At 42.1% G+C, this 12,918-nt stretch overlaps 1 protein-coding gene across 27 annotated transcripts in view; it reads right to left on the reverse strand.

Moving 5' to 3' along the window:
- The window catches only part of Mybpc1 (myosin binding protein C, slow-type), an 86,951-nt gene that overhangs the window by 49,329 nt on the left and 24,704 nt on the right, over positions 1-12,918 (reverse strand). For 14 of the 27 annotated variants that reach the window (XR_001779416.2, XR_380342.4, XR_871679.3 and 11 more), the window contains 6 exons: positions 8,235-8,273; positions 7,522-7,557; positions 5,809-5,922; positions 3,913-4,061; positions 2,932-3,049; positions 991-1,042 (listed from right to left, as the gene is read on the reverse strand). Coding sequence is in view for 17 of the 27 variants with exons in the window: in XM_006513049.4 (XP_006513112.1) it covers positions 991-1,042; positions 2,932-3,049; positions 3,913-4,061; positions 5,809-5,922; positions 7,522-7,557; positions 8,235-8,273 (508 nt within the window). In the remaining 10 variants the exon portion in view is untranslated. The remainder of the gene's footprint in view (positions 1-990; positions 1,043-2,931; positions 3,050-3,912; positions 4,062-5,808; positions 5,923-7,521; positions 7,558-8,234; positions 8,274-12,918) is intronic. The other 13 variants (XR_871681.3, XR_871684.3, XR_871683.3 and 10 more) reach the window with 2 other exon arrangements.

A 12,918-nucleotide genomic window follows, 5' to 3' on the forward strand; every position in this document is an offset into this window, starting at 1 on the left:
CATACCTGCATGTGCTATGAGCGTGCTTAGACCAGTTTATTGCTTATTACAGAGCACTAGGGGGAGATGGAACGGACGGCAGTAAGAGGGATTTGAAAGTTTGAGGATCTTTTTTCCCCCCAAGTTAAAAAATACCATCAATTGATTGGGTAATATATAATATTTTTCAAAAGTCACTAAACATTGTATTTCTGGATATTTTAGGCAGGAAGTATGTCTTTTTAATCAGACAAAATCATTACCTTATAGTAAAGGGAATCACATGTTTTATTTTCTAGGATAACTTTTCTTATTCAACAAAATGGTGGGTAGAGTCAGTTTTAAGAAGAATAAAACATCCGTCCTCATTCGAAAAATGTACAATATGGCATCTTCAAGCACAGAGGGCAGCATAATGATAAGAAGCAGGTAGTTGCATTTCTCAGAGGCTAGCAAAAAATATCATTTTTTTCTCCCCCCATCTTTCAGTCTTCGTAGCTAGAAAAATTAATTAAATGGGTATCTAAATTATTCCTTTCTTCAGCATTCTTAACACCAGAAGATCTAGCAGTTATTTATTTCAGATAATCCAACAGTCTACAGTAATAACTTTACTAAGTAGCTTCTTAATTATAATCGGGGTGGGGCACTTTGTTTCGTAGCTCCATACTTGATAAAAAGAAATAGAAATGGAAGTTTCCGGCTCTGAGTTTGCCAGTGCTGTATGAAGGGCTTCTTTCTGTGTCTCTTTGGCCATTTGGTGGCAAACAAGGTGATGAAGGATGAAGTCACTGCTCAGTAGATGGATAATCTAAGATAACCAGGAGATCTGCAGAATGGAGTTACCACTCTGACACGAATTCCCCAAGAAATTATCAGTATAAGGTTGGTTGGGTATTAAGCTCGCAGCTTTTGTAAAATAGTTACAATTAAATACATGACACGTTAGGCTGCAGTGAAATGGACTTTTGAGTTATAGGAGAGCTATCTGGATTCCCACTATGAAATTACCTTCTTTTGAAGGCAGATCTGATGTCAATGTTTGGAGTAGTCCCAGTAGACTCTTTGGAAAGAAAGAAAAGAATACAGTGAATGGCAATTAGAAGGCAATTTTGTATTTGGTTTTGTCATGGACTGTGCAGAGTTCTCCAGATAGAAAAGCAGCAGATGAAAGGAGACACTGTCCTCCTGGGTGGCTGAGTTACCAGGACATCGCCATTGCTTGTCCTCTAAATGAACAGCCAACAGGAAGACTTCAGAGGCAACTTGTCATTCTGCCTGCCTGCCTGCCTGCCCACTACTTCAGAAAGAACTTTTAAAATTCATCTACTTGATCTTTCCGGATAGAGATTTTTGATCTATCATGGAGGGAAGTCCAAATATCAGAATTCTGAAAAAATTTCCCAGGAGACTCTTAGACATGCCTGGCTGGAGGGATGCAGCCCAGTTGGGTACTAGAGGTCCTTACAGTGAGGGACCACCCGTGGTCATTTTGTATCTGCTTGACATCTGACATCTTGCAGGATGAGAACTTCATGCCCTTTCCAGATCATTGGCATAGCTTCCTCTCCTCCCCTCTCCTCCCCCCTCCTCTCCTCTCCCCTTCCCCCTCCCCTCCTCGGTCCTCCCCTCCCCTCCTCTGTCCTCTCCTCTCTCTTTCTCTCTCTCCCCCTGCCTCCCCCTTCCCTTTCTTTCTGTCCCTCCCTCTACCTCCCTTCCTTTCTTTTTCTTCCTTCCTTCTTGACTTCCTCCCTCAATCTGCCTTCTTCCCTCCCTCCCCCCTCCATACCTCCTTCCTTCCTTCCTTCCTTCCTTCCTTCCTTCCTTCCTTCTTTCCTCCCTCCCTCCCTCCCTCCCTCCCTCCCTCCCTCCCTCCCTCCCTCCCTCCCTCCCTTCCTTCCTCCCTCCCTCCCTCCCTTCATTCCTTCATTCTCATTTTTTAGAGACAGTTTTATTCCATAGGTCTGTCTGGTCTGGAACTTATTCTGTAAATCAGGCTGGCCTCAAACTTTCAGTAGCCTTCCTGACTGTCTCCTTAGTGGTCCAGGCACGTTTCACACCCAACTTCTCTACATAATTTCCTGGAAGAGTTCATCCTAATATGAGGACAACGTTTACCTCCTCATACTTTTTCAATCTGTCTAAGTAGTGTTTGACTGCAGGAAACACTTCTGTATGCCTGCCTTTCCGCTCTGTGCACTGAGCCATGACCCTTTACACACACACTCAAGTAGGACAAGATGTGGTTTCTAGAGTCTTCATAATCCTTGTTACCCTGATCCAGAGGGATCCAAGTTGAGACGCAGTACTCATGACACCACTGCAAATGTGCAACAGACAGTAGGTTCTATAGAAAAGGATTGCTTCCTAAAACTCAATTCCATTCATGCAAAGAATCCCATTTAAAATAATACCTGCTTTCTTTTCTTTGTGTGGCCAAATTATCCTTGGATGAACTCATCCTAAATTCATGATTGTTGCTGGCAAGCTGATTTTCTACTTGCATGTTTATAACAAGGGAGGTTTCATTCAACCTCGATGTACCCTAACATTTATCCATATTGTGTTTTCTTTGGGCAGTACACAGAACTCATGGGCTGAGAGTTCTGTTATGGGACATTTAGTTACTAGAAGAGAACATCTCTGGCCTGGCATCCTGACATCCTTGACTTATCATCAAACCTCAGTGGAAGAAGGGGCCCATGAAACAGATAAAATCATTAGAAAAACAGCATCACCCTTCTCTGGGTCTGAAGGAATATTAATAGCAAGAGATAATACTGCTTCATTAGGCTTACTAAATACAACACAATCAGAAAGACATAATCTTAAACAAAATTAAATAAATTAAAATAAAGCAAACCCAAACCTGAGAGCATTACAGAACTCTCTTCCTCATCTCTTCCCACCTTGTAAAAACTCACATTTATCCAGGTAAGATGGCTCTCTTACCATGGACTTCAAGATCAAACGAACAGCTGTCAAATTTATCCTTGTAGGTGACCTCACACCTATAATTCCCTGCGTAGTTCTCTTTGGCTTTGATGATCTGCATCTCGAATGTGTATACCTGCAACAAAAAGCATCCAAACTTAGCCTGGCCTTGGTGGTTGAGATAGGCGCTTACCTACCTTAACACATTTCTCAGTAGTGGTATAAAGATGGGACTGTATCTCTATCCAGGACATGAAGGGTGAATGTGCCTGACAGCTTCTAGACACAGCCAGACAGTTACAACAGTGTGTAGACATAGGACTGAAATCTCTCAAAACCAAACTTGTGTCATGTAGCTATTTCCTCGGGGTTGGACCCAACCATTGCCATTTTGAATTAGGGTAGCTGTGAATCACCAGCACAAGCCAATCACAAGATGAAGCCTTTCTCCCCCCGCCCCCCCCCCCGTTTTGCTTTTATTTTCTTTTTCTTTTTTATTGGATATTTTTTATTTATTTAAGATGATGCCTTCTTAACATTCCCTCATGGAGGGAATGGGGAGACTCACAAAGCTTGTAAAACCCATAAGGTTCACAAGGCCCCTCCCTGTGGTTACCCAACCAGTAAACAATGACTGAGGGAGAGGGTGGTCTGCAGCGGTGTAGCTGTCCGTCAGTTGGGAGACTTGGGTGATGCAGCTTTTGTGAATCATTGCCCACGCTGGGGCAAGGCTTTTCATGATGTAGCTCCTGATTTTCTCACGATGCTGTAGCTAACACCTTGTCATCCTCCTAGAAATTATCCCAAAGGATTCATTGGTTCACCAAGCTAGACTTAGACGGGATCTTTTCTTTGATGACATTGTCTTTGATGTCAGTGTCTGATATCTGGGGGTGAATGGTAATGTATTCCCTGAGGGGGGAGGGGCGGAAACCATGCAGGAGCCTGAAATATCTTTCTACCCTGACAAAAGGGATGACCAGGGGTTCAGGACCGTACCCGAGTTTGCCTCTCGAAGGTCTCCTTCAGCTGCAGGTGTTTCCCGGCTTTGCTGGCCAGATCCATCCATTTCCCCTTGAACCATTTGACAGTGGGTTTTCTAAGAAGATCTTCAGCCCTAACTTTGGCTACAAAGGTGATGTTTGCACCTAGAAAAAAAGCACAAAGGATTTCATCTGGGATTTAGAAACTGCTGTTTGTCTTGCTTTCGGCTGAAAGGAGTTGATGCAGGTCTGCTCTGTATAGAGCAGGGCTTAGGTGTTCACAATGGCATGATGGGGGACCATGCTTTTGTGTGGTAAGTATCCTTGAAGTCTTAGGAAAGTCCATCTGATCTGCTTTGGAAGTGTGTGTGTGTGTTTGTGTGTGTGTGTGTGTGTGTGTGTGTGTGTGTGCGCATGTATGTCTGTTTCTATAATTTTTACTAAGTAATATATATTAAATAAAATAATATATACTCAGTAATACACACACACACACACACACACACACACACACAATCTCACTGAGAATTGAGCCCTGAAGCTTGTGCATGCTAGACAACTGCTCGACTGCTGATCCATAACCCTAGTCCACTTGAAAATTTTGAATCAGAAAAAACGGAATGAAAAAATGGGTGGAATGAAATCTTTATATGTGGATTTGCATTTATGTGGAATTAAAAAAAAAAACCCACAAAGGAAATACAGATCTGTATTATTCAAGAGGATAGGATGCCTGTAATTACAGGGTTGTGACTGAGGTAAACCGATCCCTTTGAAGCGACTTGAAGTGACAATGGAGTCACTGATTAGGCCCTAGGGACATCAGAAGCACCTTGGCCAGTAGCCCAGTATCTCAGTACTTTACAAGAACATACAAGGAGCCAACATTTCTGCTTGTACACTAGGCCTGAGGGAGGAAACGCAGGGATACAGTTAGTTATATGCTCATTCGTGCAATATCTGCTTGATATCCATGTCTGATTCTGAGCATCAGAATTTGCCAAATTAAAATCCGGGAGCGCCTCAGATCTCTCCTATCTCTGTGCTCTGTTTATTTCCTTCACAGCGTGTGGCCATTGTGGTTATCTGTTTGGTTAACTCTTGTCTATTCCTGTCTTTAAGCTATAATTTATGTGGATTCACATGGCATACTGTCTCTGGGACAACCTGATAGTATGTAATGAACATTTCTGAATAAAAATTTCCACATCTGTAACATCTGTCTGGCCAGCTGCCCTTTTTATCACACTGAATAGCTCATCTAGCACGTGTACAGAGGTGTGGCCACCCGAAGCACCTTCTGGGGTGAGTCCTGTCATGGTGACAGCAGACACCGGTCTTCAGAGCTTCAGAGGCAGGTCTCATTACTTATTCTCATTTTACACAAGAAAAAACTGAGGTGTAATGAGATCAAATGCTCTGCCCTACTAGCAAGAAACAGAACCAACATTTTAGACCCACTCAGGTTGGCTCTACGGTCCAGATACTGAGCTTCTGTGTGCTAAGAATTACTACAATAACTACTACCCATCTGATGGGGTTATAAAATACATGGAATAGAATTTGTGTACAATAGACTATTGCTAAATCATGACAAGGAATATTGATAGTGTGTGGACCTCAGAAATGTTATGCTAATCAAAAGAATCCAAATGGAGCAGACCATGTGCATAATTATTCCATTTGTATAAAATAAACAGGGTAGGTTTTCCTTTGGGGGTGGGGGGAAGACTAGGATTAGGGAGTGGGGGAGGGAGTGTGGAATAATGGGATGCTAGATCTCCTGGGGGTGCTGAAAATATTTTGGGATGGCATGAATATGAAGAATGGTCTCATGGCTACAGAAGTCTCACATTAAAATGACTTACTTTGTGATATGTGGAAACGGGGAGGGTTCTGGGTGGATACTCACCAACTTTCACCGATCCGGTTTGAGGTTTTTCAACAAACAGGGTGGACAGCTGGGAGTTGGCATTCTGTTTGTCCTGCTCTTCCCCGCCAGCAGGTGACTCACCAAGAGACCATTCTGGAAGGGGAAAGGAAGGCAAGGGTCATTTCAGGGCCAGGGTCTCCTCAGGCTCACTTACCTGTGTTTGCCGTTCTCCTTCATGCTGAGTCTTGGTCTTGTTCAAAAAACCTAGATAAAATGACAGCATTCCCTTGTCCCCGCCAACCACCAGTGGAGAGGGACAGATTCTCATTCTTACAGGATGGGTCTTCCATGGACAGACAAAGGAGCATTTTCTAATTCCTGGAATAGTAAAACTTGGTAGGTAGGTTGTTCACTGGTTTTGGTATTCTCCCTGTTCCCCACTATCTAGACAGAGACAGGGAAATTCACAGGGCAGTGGAGGTGTCACTCCCGATGGCTGACTCTAAGGCCAAATCCAGACAACAGAATCTGGAGGAACCAAAGAGCGGGTCACTTTAAAGGTAAACTGCCCAGCGTAGGTCAGAGAACCAAGCCTGGTTTCCCACTTCTAGGTTCCGCATTGTGCTCGGTGGGAAATTACATAGAGGAGAATAAGTTAACAGGGTCATGACCTGCAGGAACAGATGTAAAGAACAATGAATGGAATTGCCCTGCAAGGAAGAAAAGTACAAAACCAAAACCAAACAGACCAAAAAGGAGAGAGAGGAGAAGAAACTGGTCGGAGCGTCCCCATAAAGAGAGACAAGCTGAAAGAGAAGCTTGTTTTGTATCTTCTAGTCTGCAAGGAGATGCAAAGTTGACCTGGGTCAGCAGTTGACTCCAGTGGGGGAGTGTGGAGGTTATGTAGCAGGGGACTGTGGTGACGGTCCCTCTCGGAGCCAAGTGCAGGCACAGTTCTGTTGTTGACACTTGATAACTGGGAGGAACTGCACGGGTCAATGACTCTGTACTTGTTCATGGTTCATAATAAGAAGGGAAGTGCACATTTAATTGTTTTAGTTTTCCTGTGTCAGTCATGCTCAGCACTAAGAATTTTCTTACCCACGATGAGGTTAAGCCAGGTAGTCACTTGATTATGCATTCTTAATTCCCGAGCTAAGGTTAAAGTGCGCTGTGTCTGTGATGCTATTACTAGTAGTGAGTGGTGCTCATCTGTGTAAGGATATGTGTGAGGGATATGAAGACAAGAAGCTTTCTTGGTGTGTCACTTCTATATGTGCAGTGCCCGTGCCACTGACGGGTTCTTCAGCAGCCAGTGATGGGACCGGATTATTAAATGAATGAATGATCAAATGACTTTAGAATCATAGCTACAGCCCATAACACGTGTTTGAAAATGTTTATAATGGTTATACTTACAATTATACACAGATGTAGATTATAACTTCCCACATCTCAGTAGTGGAAGACTGACCTCTGGCTATTTGCTGAATGTTAAAAATGACATTATGATGTATCAAATTCGTCTGTGGTATACGTGGCTGGATTCTTGAATGTTGTGCCTTGTATCATGCAAAGTTAATTGTCTCTCAACACATTAGTTTTCTTACCCGGGGAAATGTAAAGAAAGGTTGCTGTAAGCGCTACAAACTGAATAAAACAGGGATTAGAATCAACACAGCCCCAGAAAAGAGTCATTAGTGCTTGTGTAAGCTCGGGGTCCGGGTGCCTTGTCGAGTCGTGCTTGCTCACCTGAATCTTTTCTCTCCAGGGCCCGACTACCCAAACCTGGAAGGAAAACATGATTTGGAAGATGCAGGAGAGGGGAGGAAGGAGGGAAGGGGGTGGCTGCAACCTTCTGGGGGCACCCCTACACCCTATCTCTTTGTGTTATAGAGGAAGGAAACTACAAGTTGGCTTGAGTGGAATCCCAACTGTGAAAGACTCTGTTAAGAATCTGCCATCTTTAAGACAATAATGCAATTTAAAAAATATAAATAAGGGGTGTATATAGATGAAAATGAATGATAAACATTTTCATCCCTAAAATGATCATATCCAAAATTTCCTTCTTTCCTTCTTTCCTTCTTTCCTTCTTTCCTTCTTTCTTTCCTTCCTTCCTTCCTTCCTTCCTTCCTTCCTTCCTTCCTTCCTTTCTCTCTCTCTCTCTTTCTCTCTCTCTCTCTCTCTCTTGACAGTGTCACCATGATGTGACTCAGGCTGGTCTTGAACTCACTCTGTAGCCCATGCTGGTCTGGCCTTGAGATCCTCCTGCCTTGGTCTCCCCAGTATTGGGCTCATGGGTATGCACCACCACACCTGGCTAGAAAATCTTCCCTTTCGGGAGATTGACATGGAAATCATCATTAAAGCCAATGTCTCCCCTCTTGCTCCCCCAAGTCTTTGCTGCTACCATAGGTCAATGAATTAATGAGTTCAAAGTTGGGCCGGGGAGTCATCCTAACCTGGAGGTAGGGCACTCGGCGGAGAAGCCTCATCTTCCTCTGAAACAAGAAACAGGAGGAAAAAGTCAAGGAGAGAAGAACTTCATCCACGTAACCTGGGGAAGAAGAGTCTGGAAAAGAAGAGAGAGACTACACAGAGCATTTTCAATCGCTGAGTGAACCATGGGAGACTTCGCACCTGCTGGTAACCTTTGAGAGTGTGGGCAAAACCCAAACCAAACAGAAGGAGAATACAAAAATGGTGTGAGAGCTAGATAATTCAAATGAAAACATAGATTTTTTTTTAAATGGAACTATGCCAGAGTTTTTGTGACTGTAAGTTAGTGGGAAAATAATGGAGGGGGTTTCCAAGTTTTTTTTTTTATTTCATAGATGAAATCAATGGCAGATGTTATTCATATATCATATTCATTTAGACCCTGACATGCAAGCTTTTAGGGACTATTTGAGAACTGTTTCCACCCAGTGAACCCCAGAGTTTCCTGTCTGTATGTAAGAAACCGAAATTCAAGTTGATGGATATAAATTAATCAGTTTTATTAAGTTTAGTGATCATCATCTTCATAACTTCACAGCCATTTCCCTAAGATGGTATTGGTCCTTCCAGCACTACGTGATTCAAAAATTACTCATGCAAATTTATAAATCCCCAGATATGTTGTGTAGTACTTAAATGCTCAGAGGCACACTGAAGTGTGCCCCTTTCCGACATACCTATATAGCAACATGCATACTTTGCATGCTTAAAGAGGCAGCTGGTAGTATTGGAAGCTTTGACCCTTCCTCCCCAAAGCATGCAGGCTAGGGTTTGAATAAATAATATACATTGTCACTTTTCAAAATAGGGCCTCAGAGGACCTTAGTTGACCTCATACACAGTATACGGAAGATCCACGTACCCACAATGTTTACTACAAGCAGTTTAAAAATTACTGAGAAGGTAGGATTTTGTGTGATCTACTTAAATATTTACCACAAATACTATTTTAGTGGCTCTACATTACTTTCAACCAAGGATAAATCTTACCATTTCTTTAAACAAAATATTACAACATAGTCATAGAGACACCCTGGTGTTTGTTACTTCAAAACTCGGGAGCAGATTCACCTGGGTATAAAACTTGGTCTTGCTCAGTGGAAGACTTTAGTGATCGGAGAGGGTTGGAAAATGCTGGACTGGGCATTTATATTTTATTGTGTTGGTTTTTTGCTTGTTCACTGGCACACATGTGGAAGCCCTCAGTGAGTCCAGGCGCACCAGGAGTGGACACGAGACAATGCACCTCTTAAACTCATTTCCCTTTGGAATTCTCTTCCCTTGGAATACTCATTAGCATTCCAAAGACTGCACATTGATAGCTACCTCTGAACCATAAGTATAGAGAGCTGACCTGGAACTCACGAGCCTTTAGCTGGAAATCTTCCTCCTTTGGCCTCCTGAGAGCTAGGCTTACTAGTTCTCATCTCTATGATGGACCTTGGATGCTGAAAATCTGACCTTAAACTCTCAAATGCTGGCCTGATTGAGTTTAACTGAATTGGGTAAAAAAAAGAAAACTTTAACTTTTATTTTATCTACCATTAAAGGCAGCAGGCTGTGTCCCCTAGCTGCACAGAAGGGCAATTTAACAAAGCAGACCTTTTTTTTTTACCATGGGAAAATAGCAGCTGTAGAGTCATGACAATGCTGGCTAGCCAACTGAAGTCTCCCAGGAAGAGGTCAGAGGAGAGAGAGGATTCAGCCACCCTCACAACCTAGGGTCTCAGTGAGGTGCCCATGAGTCCTCCGGGTTGTGTGTAATCCTGCTGTTAATCACAGCCATCCCAGAGCCTGGAAGGCATAGTTTCAGGCTTTGTTGGGCATACAATTATTTCTACCAGGCTGTCCTTGAACTCAAAGTGATCCACCTTGCTTTTGCCTCCCAAGTGCAGAGTTTGAAGGTGAGTGCCACTGTGCTGGGCTTCCTGTCATTGGTTGTCAATTGCCTGTTAATGTAAAAAGTCACAGGCAACGTAAACCTCCAAGAAAGATTGAGGCTTTAGAATGAAGATGGAAAGCATATAAAATATACAAGGTTCATAACAGACATCAACTACATATGATATAGCTTGTCTGACTTAGGCAAATTCAGGAATGTTTCAAGTACGGCAATCATGTCCAGAATCACAACAGCAACAATAAAATATTGGAAGACAGCAATACCAGCTAACATTAATTCATGATATTTTGAGTCATTTGATTAACTTATACTGTTTAAAACATCATATGCCTTTACATTTTGATGCTTACAAAACAAATCAGTATTCATCTTATCACAAATATGTATATTTAATAAGTTTTTCCCCCTCCAAACCTATTAGGTCAATGTTATATTTTCTAATAGTTGTTTTAGAATTGGAAAAAATACAATGATGCTAGTTTCTTAACAAAGTCCATTACCGTGAAACTATGATATTAGATGCCTATGGTAGTTTGAATAGGAATGCTTGGTCCACAGGGAGTGGCATTATTAGGAGGCATGGCCTTGCTGGAGTAGGTGTGGCCTTGCTGGAGGAAGCATGTCAGTGTGGGGGTGGACTTTGAAGTCTCATATGTTCAAGCTATCCCCAGTGTGGTACACAGTCTCCTTCAGCTGCCTGCGGATCAAGATGTAGAACTCTCAGCTCCTCCAGCACTGTGTCTGCTTGCGAGATGCCAAGTTTCCCTGCCGTGATGATAATAGACTAAACCTCTGAAACTGTAAGCCAGCCCTAATTAAATGGTTTTCTTTATAAGGGTTGCTGTGTCTCTTCAGTCATGGTGTCTCTTTACAGCAATTAAACAGATACTAAAACAATATCTAAAGGTAAATTGCTTAAATACATTTAAACAAGTGAGTAAAAAGCACCAGGGTGTTGTTATTGTAGGCATAAAGGAACCTAAATGAAGAAAATGAGTTAATGGTTCCTTAAAGACATTGCATCTGTCAGGAGAGCAACTCGGAATATCTGCTGACTCATTTCCTCATGTGCCAGTCATGTGCCAGTCACAATCGTGCCAGGAGGAGAGACTTCTGCTTAAGTTATTCGAGAGATTTATTTTTTGACAGCTTAATGTTAATTCCTGGGAAAGGTAAATACATTTTTATTTTCTTTATAGCAACGACAAAAGGCAAGCATTTTTCTGGAAAGAAACCAAAAGGAACAGTAATTATTTTAACCAAGCTTTCTGTTTTATATGTGTGTCTATGTGTGTTACATACACACACAAACACACACACACAAACTGAACTAATAGGATATTTAAAACATTATTTTTGGAGATAGGGTCTTACTTCTTAGCCCTGGCTGGCCTGGAACCCAGGTTTCCTACTTCAACGCCTCAAGTGCTAGGTTTATAGGTGTGCACCACTGTGACTAATTCAGAATCTCCTAATATGTTTGAAGAAGTTGGCAGATATAGCTAACACCCCAATTATAAGGTTAATATGAAAACCAAGCAACTCTCCTTGGCTACAAAAAAAAGTATTTTTTTTTCTCAGAAAAATTTGAAGTTGTCCCAGAATAATTCAGTCAAAATTAATCTTTTAACATTTTTTCCTTTGTTTTCAGTGTTATCTGTATGGAGGGTATGCCTGAACCTTGTGTAAGCTGTGCCTGTAGAGGCCAGAAGAAGTTGTTATAGCCCTAGGACTACGATTACAGATAACCTGGGTCCCCTTAGAAGGCCAATATTACTCACTGAACCATCTCTCTAGGGCAGCAAAATATTGTTAAAAGGGATAGACTTAGAACTTATTTATCAAATATATTTTAACTGTTCAGAGGATGAGAGGACATAGTAATAAAAGATAGCAGGGTAAGTTCAGAACTAATTTCCATTTTTGGAAGTTTCAAGCAAGTTGTTCTATATTACCCTCACCAACTGTATGTATGCAGCTTGCCCAGAAAGTGAGAAATAGGAATAAAACTTTATCTAAATCGACAGTGTTGGTATGGTCAGTGGGTGAGCCAGTATGGAAATTCAACTGTTGATTCACTCTGCAAGTACTTATTGGGAGGTTGTCATGTGAGCCTCTGTGACAGATGCCACTGGGAATGGAGATGAGGAGACCAAAGAGGTGTTAAGACACCGTGCCTGACCATGGAAAAGCAAGCAGCTGGTTAGGGAAAGGGGTCAAACATTAATACATGACTAACTAGAGACAGCCGTAAATGGCGGAGGCAATGGGTCCAAGAAAAATCAGGAGGGAGACAGAAGGGTGGAAATGAGCCAGATGGTCAGGGGCGAGTTGTCAAAGGACTGAAACCTTAGTTGGATAGTTTAAAAAAAAATTTTTAAAGACCAAGAGTAGGATGGAGCAAGCAGAAGAAGACGTGCTAGGTAACATTGGAGGGAGGTGTGCTGCTGGCAATTCTACTTAGCCTACAAGCTGTTCCTTTCTTATTGCTCAGTATTTTCTTTGAAATCTCCCTTGTCCTGGATGCAAATGGGCGGTAGTCAAAGAAGATGGAGAATAAAATCAAGCGATTACCTTGGCTTTCTTATTTAAGCATGGGTACTACTTTTTATAGGAAACCAACTTGCTTGCCAAGTATGACGAGTAACTCTTTAAAAACAAAAACAAAAATAAAAACAAAGCAGGCAGTTTATGAACCTGGGCATATGACTGTAGGTAGTCATACCTTCAACTTCTATAAACAT

The sequence above is a fragment of the Mus musculus genome, chromosome 10, assembly GCF_000001635.26.
Source record: "Mus musculus strain C57BL/6J chromosome 10, GRCm38.p6 C57BL/6J".
NCBI classification, from domain to species: Eukaryota; Metazoa; Chordata; class Mammalia; order Rodentia; family Muridae; genus Mus; species Mus musculus.